The sequence below is a fragment of the Bactrocera tryoni genome, chromosome 2 (assembly GCF_016617805.1).
Source record: "Bactrocera tryoni isolate S06 chromosome 2, CSIRO_BtryS06_freeze2, whole genome shotgun sequence".
Classification (NCBI taxonomy): domain Eukaryota; kingdom Metazoa; phylum Arthropoda; class Insecta; order Diptera; family Tephritidae; genus Bactrocera; species Bactrocera tryoni.
This window is the reverse complement of record NC_052500.1, coordinates 5666432-5685023: the sequence shown is the minus strand read 5'-3', so window position 1 is coordinate 5685023 and position 18592 is coordinate 5666432. Positions and strand designations below refer to the sequence as shown.

At 32.5% G+C, this 18592-nt stretch overlaps 1 protein-coding gene across 2 annotated transcripts in view; it reads left to right on the top strand.

Moving 5' to 3' along the window:
• Positions 1 to 18592, top strand: part of LOC120767359 (dual 3',5'-cyclic-AMP and -GMP phosphodiesterase 11) — an 87797-nt gene that overhangs the window by 45646 nt on the left and 23559 nt on the right. For both annotated transcript variants that reach the window (XM_040093327.1, XM_040093328.1), the window contains exons 2-3: positions 8686 to 9555; positions 14976 to 15300. In XM_040093327.1, the coding sequence (XP_039949261.1) occupies positions 9381 to 9555; positions 14976 to 15300 (500 nt within the window). In that variant the 5' untranslated portion in view covers positions 8686 to 9380. The remainder of the gene's footprint in view (positions 1 to 8685; positions 9556 to 14975; positions 15301 to 18592) is intronic.

Below are 18592 nucleotides of genomic sequence, written 5' to 3'. Positions count from 1 at the left end.
TTTTCCAAATGAAAAGAAAATATTAACTTCGTATTAATTTTATTTATTAAAAAATTATATATATACTTTTTTTAAAGAAAAATAAAGTTAACAGAAAACAATTAATGACTACTAGCTTCACACAGATCCAAAAAAATTAATCATTAGTAATTTATTATTATAAAAACTCAGCACCATGGACTGCATGCCAAAAATTTTTTAATGTCGATTGTCTAATTTCAAATTTTTTAACGAATTCTCATTAAATTTGGTATTTACAATAGCATTTCATCACACGAATTTACCTGGAGAGCAAACATTGCATTTGCATACACAATTGCATTAATAGCTCACTGTGTTGCAAATGAATTCACTTAATTGCAGATGGAATGCCATTAAAGACAAATGTGGTAGGCAATTAGGAGAAAATTGAAATTTTAGTTATTCATAATCACACAGCATTAGCATAAATTTGAAATAAACCGAGATAAGCGTCAGTCACTGGCAACATGCCATAATTGATGCGCGCGCATGCAGATATGTATGATGTATTATATACCGTTATTGAAAAGTAGTGAAAGCGATGCATCACGTGTGAGGTTGAAGTGCAATAGCGCTGAGCTACGTCTGCGATTTAATCAATTCAAGTAGAGAAACTTATTTCTAGGTGAAATATTCGCAGGTTCACAGATCACAGAAGAAGAAGAACATGCACATCTAGATACATAATAATAAAGGTAACTATTGTAAAGACTAGTTTCACAAATCATCGTTTTTGTATGAAAAGCAACGAGAAAGATTGTATATACGTTTTTATGGGAATTCACGCTGAAATTCCTACAGAAAAATGTTGCATTCCCTTCGATGTCTACTTACGTACATAAAAATTCCGCGCTTGAATGCTCCCACACACACCAATTCAGGCGAGGAGTGCTTTCAGGGTTGTATTTTCTGCTCTGCGTTGGTGCGTGCTAATAAATAATTCGTGGGTGGCTAGCTGTTTGCGTAGACTTTTAGACTTTTCGTGACAATGCGATTGTAATTCACTCACGCATAACATTTCCTTTGGAAATCACACCCACTTTGTGCACAAATCATTGCGAATTCCAGTGAAAAAGTGCTTTATGTGCTAATTGTGCAAAGCGTCGGAACTTTGCTTTTTTCGCTGAATTTATTTATTATTTTCTATAAAAAAATTTCCAAGTTTCCAGCGTATATTAGGTAGATAATATATTTATTATTGAAGCTCGTAATTTTCAGGTTTTTACGTCTTTGAATATTTAACGGTATTATTAAAAATATAGTTCCTCACTTTACCAAGATTCCTTCTTATCATCTTAATTTTTATTAAAAAAAACTCCTTTGAAGTACATATATAATAATCCTTAGTACACTAGTACAAAAAGAAAAAATTAGTTTAAATATAAATATAAGAAATTCTAAAATGTATTTAAAATAAAATGGTGGCAACCTTACACAAAAGAATTTATCAATTATATTAACAAATTTTTGGCAATATTATAATATTACAATAGGTGCGTTTTTAAAAAGAATTATGAAATTATTACAATATTATATAAATAGTTGGTAACCCTTTGCAAAAATTTATTTTTAATACGTTGCAGAATTTTTGCAATATACTAAGCACCTAATTGAATTTTATTAACATTTTTTTTTAATTTTAATCAAAAATTATGTTTAATTTAAGAAATATGTTGGAAAAAAATAAATAAAAAGTTTAAAGAAAAATTATAAAACTCAAATTAGCTTTAAAAAATGGAAAATTTTATGAAATAAATTGCATATATACTATTTCAATACTCTATTTAAGGAACACGAGGTCATTGGCTTTTAAATCTCAAGAAAAATAACTAAATCCTGCTCCTCAACTGCACTTCCTTCCTCTCGCACTTAAAAAAAGCTGCAAACTTTTCTCATTTCGCAAGCAAGCCACATGCATAGACGGCACAGCGGTGCTGGCGTTGCAGCACTTAATCAATTCTTCAGTCTGGCAACGCGTGCAAGTGCCGCATGAAGCGAGCGAAATTTTCCACAATTGAATGGGTGAAAAAAGCGAAAACAATAGCAACAAGTATGCTGCAGAAAGAAACTTTCCTTTCACCTGAAAGATGCTTAACGTCCATTTGAATACACTTTGCACGCCACTTCGTGCGCCTCTTTGTGTTCTGCGCGCGATTCAGCGCCAGCGTGCGCTCGGATGCCTTTCAGTGCAGACACTTCATGGCTACTTATTGCACCGGCGGGATAACAGCTGGCATGTTGGCATGTTGCTTTGTCGCGTCGTGGAAAAGTTGCCGTCGCGCATTATTTACTTATGCTTGAACTAACTTGAATGTCGCTGGCTCGCCGCCGGCTGGTCCTGCGGGGCCATGAGCACTCAGCAAAAGTGCAGCTAAAGTTTTCTGTAAGCGTTTGTCTATGTGTCTGTGTGTGGGATTTTTGGTTTGCTTTGTCTTTATTCGCTTTTCATTTTAATTTAATTTCTTCAGCACATTTTCATGCTAATCAAGCGCTTTTTAATGTGTCTGCGTTGGTGTAAATTAATTTGAAAGCAGTTTGCCGGCGGCTAAATGCAAAAACGGTGCCTTGAAGAGTGTCGTGTGTGTGGTGTATGTTGCATGAGCGGCCAGACTTTGGCACCAGTAGGCACATGAACTCTTTAATGCAGTTTTGTTTGTTAATTGTTGTTCCTAAAAATTTTCTCTCGGAGTCTTTGCTTGTCTAATTGTACTCTTATTACTTGTAGTTTCTTTTCTGAATCGATAATTAAGCTAAAGTCACGAGTCTGGCGACACACTTTAGCAGGTTATTGATCTATACACTTGTTTCTGAGTTTATAGTTGTAATTCATGCGGCATTAAATACTCAAAATATAGAACGAAATCTTTACTTAGAGCTTTCACACAGAAATTCAAAAAGCTTTTAAAGACTTTTCATTATTTCGTGCGAAATGCATTTGCTGATTCCACATATCAAAAACATAAGATATGAATATTAAATATATACAATGAAATCTCTGTAAGAATATTTTACTCCGAACTTTCGTATTGAAATTCTAAAAGCTTTCATAACTTTGTGTAAAATAGTTTTGCTGAACTTATATCTACCAAAAAAAAAAGTGCTATAAAATATTAAAATATTTATGTCTGCAATCACAAACAAATCTGTTTGAAGGTATTTTACTTAAAGCTTTCATATAACAATTTAAAAATAATTTAAAGAGCTTTCAGTTTCTTTCAAATTGTTTATTATATATGATACGAAGTATTGAAAATATGCAATAAAATATGAAAATTATTTCTTAGAGCTTTTATAGAAAATCGCGAAAAGCTTTCTAACAGTTATCGAAAAACTTGATATAAAATTAAAAAAAGTAGAGCGCAATGACAAAAAAATATGTTTGAGGATATTTTTCTTATAGCTTTCATACGAAAGTTTTAAGATAGTTCCCAAAGAGCTTTCATACAGAAATTTAAAAGCTTTTGAAGCTTTTTTTTTAATTTTTTATAGCCAATTATGTATTGAAATTATGTGGTCGGAAGTAGTAATAATACACAATAAAATCTGAAAACAGTTTACTTGGAGCTTTCATAAAAAAATTCAAAATGCTTTTTAACAGTTATTGAAAAATTTGAAATGAAGTGTTAAAAAATGGAGCGCAATATCAAAAAAATATTTTTTGAAGATATTTTCTCTTAGAGCTTTCAGTTTTCTAAAAAGTGTAAATATTAAATTATCATAACTTCTGCAAAATGAATTAGTTACACTACCTAATACACAACAAAATGTTTTTGAACAAAGCTTCCAAAGAGCTTTCATACAAAAATTCAAAAAGCTTTCGCTCAAATTTTTTATAGCAAATTATATATTTAAATTATGTAGTATGAAGTATTAAGAATAGACAATAATTTCTGAAAACATTTTACTTAAAGCCTTCATACAACATTTCAAAAAGTTTTCCAACGGCTTTCATGATTTCTTTCGAAACTTTTTCGCTGATTTTATATATTAAATAATAAAAAATGAAGCGAAATTATCCATAAAATACTGAAATGCTATTTGTTGTATATATATAACCACCAAGCTTTTAAACTTTTATGTCCTTACATGCCTGCATGCTTTAACAGGAAATTCATGGTTCTTTTGTTATCTTTCGCCGTGATTCACTTATCGTTAGGGAACTCATGCAAAAGCACTACTGGCTTTTACGGTTTTTATTTGTAAATTCTTACCGACTTTCCGGCTCTTGTCACAAATCCATACTTTTCACCAATACCTTGACTGAAAATTCAATTGACGTAAATCATATGCATATTTGCTGACAGTGAGGCACATTTTAGCTGGAAATGCATTTTCCGGTTAGTGGCATAGCAATAAGTCGGTATACTTATATACATGTGTGTGTGCTTACATCACGCCCATCTCTCTTGTTACGACGTCTGCTTTTAGTCACAGTCTCAGGCACTCGGCATGCGGCGCATACATGGGTAGATGTTAAAGCTGGTATATTGTATGTATGTATGTTAAGTAAGTTATGTAAAACCAAATATATCCAGTTATGTGGATTTCATATTTGCTGTCTCAGTGAGGACAGCAAACGAGCCAAATGTCAATGTCTGGAGTTCATATTTATGACATGTGCTCATAAGCTGAAAAGGAAATTAACGTATTTCCGGTGAAATGGCAATTCTTGGTTGTTTACTTGAGGTGCCTGTGATACTCCGGTAATTAGTGTGTGAATTTGGTTGCATATTAAATGGATATTTAACTGTTACCAGACAGAAAATATTTCTAACAAAAGCTATACTTTATTAATCATAATCATCATAATCTTCTCGATCGTTAGAGAGTAGCGAATCGAAAAAACTGTGTTTGGCGTCCTCTTTTGGTGGGAAAATGAGAATATTACTGTTTTCGAGTATAATTTTTTCGAAACTTTTTGAATTTCTATTGCGTCCATATTTGAAGTGCTTTATATAAAAGAAATGTTAGTACCTCCGCAATGGTAAAACTGGTCTAAAGTCTATATACCAAAAGTTTTGAAAAAATCAGAAATGTTCGTCTTTTCCATTTTACTCCCAGCCAAGTACTTTGATTGCAGCCTGAACCACTTTTGCTTTGTCTGCAGGTGCATTGTCGTGTAACGAAATTACTTTGACTGCCTTTTGGCCCATTCTGGTCGTTTTTCGATCTATGCATAGTTCAAATTGATCATGTGTCGTCTGTTAATATTTTCACCAGGTTTTAGAAGCTCATGATATACACCTTTCTGATCCTACCAAACACAGAGCATTGTCTTCTTACCAAATCCATCTGTTTTGGCAGTCCCTGCTGGTGGTTGTTCCAAATTGACCCATGATTTTTCTCCATTTAAGATACTTAAAATAAATCCATTTTTCACCGCAGTGACAATTCGATGCAAAACTGATTTTCTTTCGTATCTTTGAAGCAAAATTTCGCAAATGTTTTTTCGGTTCTTCTTTTGTCTTTCATTCGTGTACCTATATATTTGTGAAGAAATTCCATTTACAATTCCTCTCAGCTTAATCTTCTGCGTGTGCTCGTCATTCCATTAAAAGCGTAGTTATAAGACCAAATGAAAGAAGAATTGTATAATACGGCAACTGCCGGCTTTTTTGATTGACTGCTCTTCACTGTCAACTGAATGAAGCGCGTGGCCTGTTCACAGTCAGTCAGTCAACCTGTACAGCCACTCGACTTATTTTTATGTATGTATGTATATACGAAAACACATAGATAAGCACCTTGCAGTCAAATGAACCAGTTATAGACTACTTTACAACTAGTATAAACTATATGCTAGTCAGCCAATAATACTTTTTCAAGTATTTGTTTTTTAATTCTAGAAGATCTCAATGGCCAGATGCCAGTCTGAAATATATTGGTTTCAATATATAAATATCTTTCTAGTTCAACTTTTTAACAAAAATATTTTACAATTTTAATTCGATGGTCTTCTTTGTATTGAAAAATACTCATTTTGCTTGGTAACAGAGTTCTCTTTCTTTACAAAATGTGTGCAAATCTATTTTTTTCGACTAATTCTATTATGTATAGAAAATTCTAATCATACACCGTTATATTTCTTAGCAAGCTTGAGGCCTAACCGCCACGTATATTGTCGCTCTGTGCTTCACACTTCTTACACTCATTCATCTCGCCATTTTCTGCGTGTTCTACGCTTGCCTTCGGTTTGCCGTTTGTTTATCTTTTAGCTATTCTATTTATTTAAGAAATTGCCATATTTATTTTGCCAATTTCTTGTTTGTTTTAAAATTTATAAGCCAGTGCGGATTAAACGTATTATTGTAATGCAATACACACACACACACGTAACCACCTAAACATCAATGTGTGAGTGCATTGTGTGCCAACGCCATCACGCTTTTGCGCTTCGCTACTTTGCACTAAATTTCTGCGTAAATATTATCATTGTTAATTGACTCGCCGGCTGCTCGCGCTGTTGCTTTCAATACAAGTGTGTGTGTGTGTGCGTGCGTGTGGAAGTGTGAGTATGTAAATAAGAAATGCTCATTTACGCAGCGCATAATATTCTCATAAAAATGACAGAAATTGTATGAATAAATTATATGCGAGGCAAAGCTTTAAATTCAAATTCGACGTAGGTGGCAAAAGCTATGCAACAGCCCTGCGGTGGCGCGACCGTTATTTTCAGTACGCTGTGCTTTCTTCCGCTAGATTTTATTATATTTTTATTGGATTCTCCTCTGTGCATTTGCATTGACTTCCACCTTTTTTTTTTTGAAAGTGCGCAGGCTGCAGTGGGCTGGTGGTGCTTGAGGGATGCTCTTACATTGTAACTGCAGATATGTACATTTGAATATACATTGTTTGTTGTCATTTAAAATTTATGAAAACAAGAAAAAATGTTACTTCGCTGCACCGAAGCACCCCTCCCAGACGCATTTTTTATAACATAAAACGTTAGAGAAATCTCTTTAACTTGCTTTTGAGCGATCAGTTTGCATAACAGCTTTATGCTGTAGTAATCCGATCTGAAAAATTTCTTAGGATATTGTAACCTTACTTTTACAATAATTTGTCTATTTTTCGATATTGGCTAATAAGCAGCTTCTTTGGAAGTAAAGGTATTTACAAAATTTCAGATCGACTACTCAAAAACTGATCAGCGGGTGCGATAAAATGAGATAAACTACTTTCCTTGCCTAAACTTAGGCGCATTATACATGTTTTACGAAAGCTGACCTTTTTGATAGAGAATCGTTATCTACTATATTACAGAGTTCCTTTAAATACAGAAAATTGCTTAGGCTAGTCTAAAGCTCGAAATCAACTAATGATAATAAATTTCGGCTTCTTTCTGTGTTTATGTCTTAAATATTGCATTTAAAAAAATTAATACTATGTTAAAGATATATCTGATATTCTCGCCTTAAAGTTTATTTATTCAAAAATATTAAATATAAAGTTTATAATTTCTTTCCTTTCTTAAAGTTAAGTTAAGTAAGTTAAGTTAAGTTAAGTTAAATTAAGTTAAGTTAAGTTAAGTTAAGTTAAGTTAAGTTAAGTTAAGTTAAGTTAAGTTAAGTTAAGTGAACTTCGACATGGCTTGGTTAAAAATATCTTTAAGTCTAAAAATGTTGGTGCTAAGAAATTCTTATTAAACATTTTAGTTCTAAAATATGCTTAGTACCCTTACAAATCAGTCCATAATTAAAAATAAATTAAAAAAATTATAAATTTCAAAACTAGACATACTCGCCCTAGCTGCAAGAGATACTAAGCGTCCGCCGCACGTGTTTGCTCAGGTTCACTTTCGTAGTTTAATTTTTTTGTTTTTGTCATTTTGTGTAATACAACACGCTGTTTGCATAAACCATACACGCCAAAACATAAAAAGGGAAAATAAAATTAAAACAAATAAAGTTGCAGCACGTGTTGACAAGTGTGAAAATTAGAGCGCATAAACGTGCGGCGTCAGACACATTATATAACGGAATATATGTTTGTACAATTGTTTTTCGAAGCGTTCAAAACTTTCATAAATTTATCACATTTCCGTCGCGAATAAAATATTTTGCGGAAAATCAACACGTGAGTTGAACATTGTGGCTGAAATAAGGCGATAGCGGTAAATAGGAAGTCGCGTGTGCGTTAAATAGTTCAACGATTTACGCAGATTAGGAAATAAAAATTAAAAGAAATTAAATTAAATCAAATAAAATAAAATAAAATAAAATAAAATAAAATAAAATAAAATAAAATAAAATAAAATAAAATAAAATAAAATAAAAATAAAATAGAATAAAATAAAATAAAATAAAATAAAATAAAATAAAATAAAATAAAATAAAATAAAATAAAATAAAAATTGGTTCAAAATAAAAAAATATATATGCAAAACGGATGTGATACAACAGAAGTGATTTAGTGCAAAATACTTCAATAAAAACAATACATATGCCGCTATATACATACGTAAAAGACAGAAAAACTTAAAAACAATGAAATCGGTGAATTCAAAAGAAAATTATATTAATTTGAAAATACGATATTTTACTCCTTGCATGGAAAGCGAAGAAGTGCAAAAATTAATTTTCAGTATTTTTTTTAGTTTTTGGAATTTTCTGTTACTGTTTGCAACTTGTATATACTTTTGTACTAAAACTAACAAATTTTCAGTGCGATTCAAAGAATATATAATAAGAAGAATACACAGAACTTTGCAAAAGAGAGTGAATTTTGAATTGAACACAATAACTTAGTTAAAATTCAGCTCTAAAATAATACTGTCAAAACAAAACAACTCAGTAAATAAATAAACAAACAACGCTCAACGGAAAACCAACATTGAATTAATTAAAAGCACACAGTCGACCAAAGAAGCAGCAAAATTCAACGAAAGTTATTATGAAAGTGCATACAACAGCGAGTCAATTGCAGTTTTTAATATTACAAACTAAAGTAAAAGTCAAAACAAAAACGTTGCGGCAACAAAAACAACAAGCAAAACAGCCACAGCAGCGGTTAATTAAAGTGTTGAAGCAACAGCGGCAACAACAGCAAAAGCACTTGTTAAAACAAACTCGAAATTTCGTTTGGACAACTGCAGCATTAGCACCCAACGATCAACCACAAAAACAACAGCAATATCAACGCAACAACGAAGGTGAGCATTCCTTGCTGCGCACAAAGCAAGTTCCATTACAAACGCAGCACGGCACATTGGCTTATATAGCGCTGGCCGATACGCTATCGTTGTTGCTGTTGCAGCTGTTAGAGTCAACGTGGCTGGTTAACAACGCAGTGCCGGAAAATAAATCAAAATTAAACTCTTTAAGACGGAGGGACTAACATTCGCATTGCTGGCGGGCCCCATGGGCCAGGCTGCAAGTATGTGCCGATTTCGTGGATGTCGCTACAAAAAGAATAAGACAAATAAGAATACAACGGGAACAGCAACAACAACAACGACAACAGCAAATAGCGCCACAACAGCTGCAACGGCCGCTACAACACCAACAAATACGGCGAACAGTTCGCCGGTATCAGGTGAGCAGAAATACCCTGAACCTCGGGGGTTGCTGTGTTTAACTTTCGTGGAAAAACAGTTAATGAAATGCAATAAAAATGGGAGTCGTGCATTAAGTTAGGATAAATGTGAGGAAGTAGGTTTTGGAATGTTTGCGGTTTTAAGGGTTTGAAGTATTTTGGTAGTATTTCGGAGGTAAAGGTTGGAATTTATTGTAATTCATATTTTAGCAAAATGAAAAAAAGTCCAGAATTTCGAGATTTTCTTGCATTTTATGAAAATATTTTTATAACCTATATTAGATTTGCAACGAAGTTTGTAAGTATATAATTGATCCGCTAGTTGACCTGAGTCGAAATGCTATAGAAATCGTCCAAAATGCAGTCCTTGTTCTGAAAACACTTTTATTTGATTCAGATCACAGTCGGCGCTAGAATTACTAAATACATCGTTCAGATCGGAAATACTATAGCATATAGCAGCCCTGCAAATTGGTCGATCAAAATGAAGATAAAGATATTTTTATACCCTTTGAAGCTTTTAGAACTGCATCAATGGAGTGTATTTACAATAGATACCTTTGGATATTGTTTTTCTGATTATTAGTGTGTTTAAATTAGTATAAGGTCAAGTGTTTTTAATTCATTGTTCTATAGCGAATCGCGTACACTAGCTCATACATTTCTGGCTTTACAAATAGATAAATATTTTAATTTAATTAGAGTTCAGTTAAAAATAAAATTAGTTTCATTACATTTGTGGTTTAATAGTTTTGCATAATTTTCAAAAACACTTAATTTACCAGTGTTGCCAACTTTAGACAACAAAAGCATTTCAAAATTTGGAGCATATAATTAATAGCTTAGTGCAAATAAAATATTACTTCTAAGCCGATTTGAAGTGCTAATTTTGTCTGAATTAGTTAGAAACATGGTGTAAACGGTAGGTGATACACGTCGTATGAGTAACATTTTTCAAAAAAGCGAGCAGCAACTTTAGAGTATAGGTAAAAAAATTATGTATTTCATAGGAAAACTTAGCTTTAACAAAAATATTACTTATGATATTTTTCTGACGGCCTTGTTAATAATATCTATAGGTATACACTGCGTATGAGTAACATTTATGGTAAAAATATTTTTTTTAAGTACTTTATACGAGTACAAGGTATAAAAGGTTAATGTATAACGGAAAAATTCAATGTTTTATTTCTTATTTGCCTCTCTTGTAATCTGAGAAGAATTTCTTCTTACTTCAGAGATTTCATCAAATTTGGAGAAGCTACAATTGCTTCCTTCAAATGAGTAAAAAAATTTAATTTTTGTTGTGTAAATCACGTTTTATGGCAAGTTGCTTAAAAAGACACAATCTGTACCTGATTTATTATAAAAAAATTTGCTAAATTTTGATTTATTTATTCATTTTTTCTCAAAATTCGCGGAAATACTTATAAAGAAAAATTTTTGCCTGCCTTTAATAAATTTTAAAGGAAAAATTCATGAAAAAATATGCAAAACCAGAAACAGTTTGAACTTGCTAGAGGTTTATAATGTTGCTTGAAAATTTTGTAACAAAATAAAAACTTTCTCTCATTTTCGCTAATTTGGGCTCAAGTAGGTTTTGATTTCTTCATAGAGGAGAATAATTAATCATTAAGTAAACATAACAGCAAACAGCTACTGTTCATAAATCAAGTCAGAGATGGTATGGTTTATCTGAGTTGTTAACAAACAGGCTGTCCTACACTGCGTATGAGCAACATATTTTCAAAAATTTATATTTACTTTCTAGCATAAAACGGTATATACGAAATTTTTTGTTAACAAGGTGCATTTGAATTCGCTTGCAATCTGATATTGCCACTGGCGTCCTCGACGCATTTCAATAATGCACAATGTTAGTGTCTCTTTCATTTTTCATGGCTGTAAACATTTTTGTCAGCGCTGCTAAGTGCACTTTGCTTTGCTTTACTAACTGCTGTAATTTCCGTTCTATTTATATTTTATTATATAAAATAAAATTTGAGTACAACGAAATGAAAATCATATAAAAAAATTGTAAATCAACTGCTAAAATGTGTATGCTGCCGCATCTGTGTATGCATTAAAGTGCACTACTAAAACGGCAAAGTGCTTCAAATGCCAGTTCGCGAATATTTTGTGATACTTTAAAAAATCCAACGGTACACAAATACTCGTAACGTAGAAATGGCACACGCAAAAACGCGAAAAAGGCCAACAGGATGTCACAGCGCGGAATGCCGCTGGCATGCATGTTTGCTGGTGGAAAAAAGCAAAAAAGTGCACCGTTACAGGATATGCGCTGACATATACTTCAGCACAAATATGTCTCTATAAAATTCTGCATACAAAAAAGTTACATGCGGGAATGAACGTTAGCTAAACACACACATATTCACACATACGGCATAGCTATGGCGTTGAGAAAATGCAGTTATGCGCGCTGCCAGCACATTTTGGCGTCGGTGAAAGTGGTGACCACAAAAATTTATGGGATATTTGAGTATGTGCGAATTTTTTTTATGCAGTGCGAGATTTTAAAGTGTTTTATTGAGTGGTTTTAGGTTATAGTTGGGATATAAAAAAGCACTTGGGAAAATTTTTCAGTTTCTGAAAAAAGTTTGAGGCTCTACAAAAGGCTTGGATTTTAAATATTTTTTCAACGTGTAAGAATTTTTTCTTTCAAGTATTTTGAACCATATATGTACTTATTTGTAGAAATCACATCACATTTTGATACAAAATTTTTCTTAGAAAGCAAATATTTGACAAATTTTTTCCAAAAAGACTTCTAAGTGAATGGGTGGTTCTAGAAATATGTGCAATTTTTAAGTTAAAATTAAAACAAAAAAAAAATTAAAAACAGTTAAGAATCTTAAAACAAAAAATGTATAACAATTAAAAACAACTAAAAATAACATTAAAAGAATTAATAAAACTTTAAATTTAAAATTTTTCCGCAAGAAAAATTATCAGTAAATGGTTTATAAAATATAAGCAATAATAAAAAAAAATAGTAAAAATAGTAAAAAGTTTACTAGATAGTGTTATTGTGCAGCTATGGTTAAAATCTTAAGCGGATATGTGCTACAGTATGCTATAGTCACCGATTACCGTCAGCAAATAAAGGTAGAAAATTAAATTTCTTAGGATAGAATAAACTATGTCTCTACCAGTTGGTCTGTAAAAAAATATTTTGAGACAATGAACAAATTTTTTTGAACTTTTTTTTGAAAACATTTTTTGAAAAACTTTTTTTTTAAACTCTTTTTGAAATTATTATTTTTGAACATTTTTTTTTTTGAAAAAATTTTACTAGAGCAAGTCTTTGAAACTTTTTATTGAAGTTTATGCAAAAAAAAAAAATTTTAAATTAAATTAAATTTACAAGAATTAATCCTTTGAGACTTTTTGTTGAAAATCAAAAAAAAAAAAAAAAAAAATATTAACAGGAAATTTCTGATATGAAAAAATATAATCATAAAGGCGTTAGTTGCTTTAATTAAGTAACTCAGATTATAATTATTCTCTGTACTTTTACTGAGAGCAAAAAGTAGCATTTTTTCGAAGAAAACAACAAAACAAATTTTAAACGGAAATTAAAGCAAAATTCCCAAACCGAAGTACGCAAAGAAAGTTCACAGATTTGTAATTAAGCACTTTTGCGCAACAAAAATTCGTGGCTTGTTAATGTAAGTGTAAAATCAACTTGGCAAATAAAGGTTGCAACAAAAACAAAATGCATGTTTGCTGGCAAGTTAGCAAATGCATTAGAGCTCAACGCCGACTAACTGCTTTATCGCTTTTAAATGCGCTGCAACAAAAAATAAATCAGTGGCATAGGAACTTTTTGCTAACGGTTAACTTTTCACACACCAATGCATAAAAATTTCATTTCATACGAGAGCTGAGTGTGTGCTTGAGTTTGCTTGTTTTTTTTGCAAATTTGCGAACACATACACGAGTAAGTGTTTTATATGAAGATAGGGTGCCGGCAAAAAAATAAAAAAAAATAAAATAAAAAATTCAGGAAGCAGTGATGGAAAGTCTACAAAAACGCAAACAGGAAACTTTTTTACACACAACTTTGATTCGTATGCGAAATATATATGTAAATATGTATGTGTATATGTACATATCTGCATATATGGTATATGCCAATACTACAGCCAACATTTGTGTGTTAATTTGAGTGCTGCAATGGTCGGAGAAATAAAATTTGCTCATATGAATGTGCTTGCATTTTCCCATTTATGTATTCATATGCATCACACACTCACACATATGCAGTTGTATGTATGTATGTGTGCTGGCGTATAAAAATAATTTAAACTTGTTAGTGTGGCACAAATGACTTTAACGAGTTTTCTGGCTGCTTGGGAATGTGTGATATGCCGTTGGTTTGTTATTGTTTTTGCTGTTATTGCTGCTGCCAAACCCAATTTGTGTCGCACCCTAGTGGTTTGCCCTTGCTAAAGCTTTGCTCGTACAAATTTTATTTAATCCTTTATGCACTCAAATTGCAGTTTGCTCACTAAGGAATAGTGCTTGTAGGGCGCGAGGGTATAAATGAGAGGGGTATACATATTTGTGGTATATGTGGTGTATGTTAAAAGAGCTATTTTTTGTCGAGTGTTAACTTTTTTTACTGAGGAGGTTTATGTCGAGAATTTGTGGCTCTGCGGGGAGGCTTCATTAATAACGTGAATTATTACAAATATAACTTCCAGGGCACACCTGTCTAGTTTTAAGGTGTATATAATAAATGTAGATATATATATCATATATGTGTAAATTTACCGTTATACTTCTCATAAATAGTTTAATTGGAGTTTGGACTGTCTGTTGGCCCTTCCTTTATAGCGTCCTGCTAAAAAATGACATGATGGAAACGAAACACGCATTATCTGTCAAAAACAGGCTCATGAAAATAGTACTTGTACTTAGATCACCCATTAGAAATATCAATAACACTAAAAGCAATAAAAATTGCAAAAATATGGAATTAGAAAAAAAAATACCAACGTATTGGCACAAATCTCAGCAAAAGATGTTAGATTAAACCAATATCCGTGGAAATTAAAAAATCTGCGCCAAAGCCCGATTTCGTACTTAATTCGCATACTTCTACTACTTTCAATATAATGTACTCCAAATACAAGCAGCGACTCACCTCACGTATGATTCACTTCAAAAATTGTTGCATACATTCAGGCGCTATTTGAAATAAAGATTATAACCTATACTGAACATTTTTAGCGCAGACACAAAACAAAAGCCTCTAAAAAAAAATTTCTAAAAATATCTTTCATTTTTATCTACAAAAATTTGTTAATTCCACAAAATTTTGAATTTTTTTCAGAGTTAATTTTTTTTAAGGAACTCAATAATTAATCCACTCCATCCTTCTTTTCTTGCAGGCCTACAGCTGCGTAGCATTGAGGAGCCGAGTGCGCAGTGCCACCAAACACAAACACATCATTACCATCACACCGGTCGTATGCCAGCGGCGGAGCAGGGGGGCACAGGGTGCGTCAGCTTTGAAAACGCCAATGCGTTAAATCAGCGTACCGGTGTCCCCCTGCAACTGCAAACTACACAAAATCAATACCATCATCACCAACAGCAACAACAAAACCCGCACACCATGCAACATACCACACAAAAGGGCTACGATGCCGAACAGGCGCGCATGGAGGCGTGGATGGATGAGAATCAAGAATTTGTACAGGATTATTTCATAAGGTAAGCGGCTGCGGCTCACGCCAGAGGGTTGGTGCTTGGCGTGATTATGCCGGGGTTGAGCGCAAATGAGCTCAGAAATTAATAAATACAAGCAAATAAAGGATTAGCTTGCTAAATGTATAAAAGAGTTGCGCAACAGCAGCGCTTCGAAGTGATTGTCTTAAGCTCGACCTTGTAGAAAATCCTAATAATCGTGCTTATATGAGAAGAAGCAGCAGCTTAAGGAACTTAAATGCGAGAGTAAATAATTATATGTGTGTTGCTGTGTGAGCAAAACTGGGTTCTTAAGCTTCTTTGTATAAATATTTATAGCATTACTATAACTACGAGTCTATTGTGAGTTTGACAATACAGCTTAATATACTCGTACATATATTTATATGCAGAGCATGCGAGGGAATGGTATATGCGCGTTAATGTACCTCAAAGTACTAATATTGTATATTTTTTGCTTTGCAACTCCTCTCATAACATAATAACAGGAGTGTATATAGCGATGTAGTACATTTGTGTATGTTAATTGCTTATGTAGTTATCATTGCTTGGCAACAGTATGCAAAAGGCAACCAAGTGGTTGTCAAGTCGGTATTCAGCTTTTGATTTATTTTGAATTTTATGATTTGACAATTCTCATTGGAAGTCTTCTGTCTAGCTGCAAAGCTATTTTAATTCTTTAAAAGGCAGTTCTGGTTTACAATGTGAATAAATATTAAATGAATAGGTTTACATACAGTTGCCATTTTAGGTTAATTAGTTCGATGGAAACGAACACAAAGAAAATTTGTCTACTTAAATTGACTAAGATATCCAACATATGAACCTATGTTTGAAGAAAGGTTAGGCTTTATAATATAATTATATAATTTACTTTATGTATTGCTATAAAATTTTTTAAAACCCTTCTGTTCTACTTTCGATCCAATTTGATACTTTTACTTGCATCTATCACATAAGTATCTAGCAGTTTTAGAGTAGGTTAAAGTGTCAATTCTTCTGCCAGTGAGAAGTTGGTTCGTGTCTTGGTTAAAGAAAAAGTTGTACTATTTGCTATTCATAAAAACTCACCAGATACGGCTAAACTGCTGAATTTAAAAAATAAGTCGCGTAAGTATTTCATACATGCTTGATTAATTTTGTATTCCAGTCTCGTTTAGTAAAAAAAGAGTTATTCTGTAGATTTACGTTTAAAAATCCTTTCGACATGAACTAGGTACGCGTCTACGCTAAGAAGAAAGTTAAACTAATTGAGTTATTTTTATAATATTCAGAAGACAAGACCAACCAACATCTGTCCAATAGTATTATTGTAATTGACTAGATATATTAAGTATAAGTTCGATCCCTTCGTAAATTTACTTTTGGAATTTCTCTGCCGAATTTGTAAAACTAGTTTTATTTAATAAAAAAAAGAGTTCCCGAATTTATGATTAAAATTTTCATTGTTATCGTTGTCGTCTAGATAAGAAGACCCAAATGTGGAAATTATTTCCAAGGTGATCACTACAGTTGACTTCTATAGATCCTCTCCGTAAATAATGGACTCACTCGTAAATTTTTGTTTAGAAATCCTCTACCTTGTTGATGATTCGTGTCTTTCCTAAGTAAAAAGTTTGTATGTGTCTCTGCTAAGAAGACCCAAATGTGGAAATTATTTCCAAGTTGATCACTACAGTTGACTTCTATTGATCCTTTCAGTATAAAATAGACCCTCTAGTAAATTTTTAGTTAGAAATTTTCTCAATAAGCTGCTAGTTTGTGTCTCTGCTAAGGGAAAAATTAAGCTGTAATCAGTTCATATTCAGCAAGTAATGTTAAACAATTAACTGTGTAAAATGGGTGTTGTAAAAATACCATAATTGTCGGATTAATTCACTTTTATATATTTGATTGGTAAAAAAATATCGATCTTTTCCAAATTTACGCTTGAAATTGTTATCGTTAAGAAGTTGGTAGGTGTCTCTGCTAAGAAGATCCAAATGTTGAAATTATTTCTTCGTGGATTACTACGGTTGACTTCTTCCTTTCAGTAAAAAAATCGACCTTGTCGTAAATTTTTATTTAGAAATCATCTTCTTAAGTTGTTGGTTCTTGTCACTGCTAAGAGAAAAGTTAAGCTTTATTTAGTTAATGTTCAGCAAGTAAGCCCAAACTACTATTTACAAAAAACATTTATTTTATTAATTTTATATCAATTATCAAACCAATTATTAAGAGAACACTGAAAAACTTCATGTTGACTCAAGAGCGACATTAATTTTGATAACTTCCTTATGCCACCCCGAAGCAGCCAATCCTATTACCCCCAATAATACGCACATCTAAAAACCAACCGCACACAAAATCACTAAGAAGTATGAGAGGTGAAGGGTGGGCATAAAAATAGAACTTCCATAAATTGTGTCCAACGGAATCAGGATATTAAAGGATATTACAATGTCAATCAATTTATTAGCGACAACACGAGCAGCTGTAATAATGTTTCGTTATGTAAGTAAGTGAAATGAATTCAAATGATATTGAGTCCGCCAACGAACACGCGCCGCAGCAATAAAGGGAATATGAGACCAAAGTGACGCAAAGCTGAAATAAAAATAACTGAATAAAATGCAATAATATGAAAATAAATATTGTATTAAAGTGTTAAAAAATTCAGGCAAGTGTGGAAGAGTGCGCATGAATATAAAACTTCAATTGCTGGCAAGCAATGTGGCGCGAGCGTCAATGCTGTGAGTGTGAAGATTTAATTGAAGGTGGGGTAAAGCAAAAAAAATAAGCGGAAAAGTGGAAACTCTTTCATGCGGAAGCCGAATAAGCTGACCCCATAAATTGGCCATTAATAAAAAGAAAATTTATTAATGTGGGCAAAAGAAGGGAGTATATGCTATGTGCGTGTGCAGGAATGTAGGAATGTGCATTAATGCTCCTTTATGGTGTTTAAAAATATTTTTATATATATTTGCCGCTTGCTTGCTAAAAACATTTGCCAGCAAAATCAGTTTGGCGTGAAATTCGCAGAGTTTGGTTGAGCTTATGCGCATGTGTTTGTAGATGTACTTGTATTTATGGCGATGTCTGTGCATGTATGCGGGCACTTGTGAGTATATTGGTTATAAATTATGGACATTTTTGTGCGCTTTTGTCCATCTGATTTGCATAAATCCGCATTGGGTGAGATTTAGCAACAGCAGCTGGCGAATGTGATTGCTTTCTATATATATAAATGTACATATATATTTTCTGGGTTTTTGCGGGGTGTCAAATATTGCGACATTATTGGCTATTTTGTATAAGA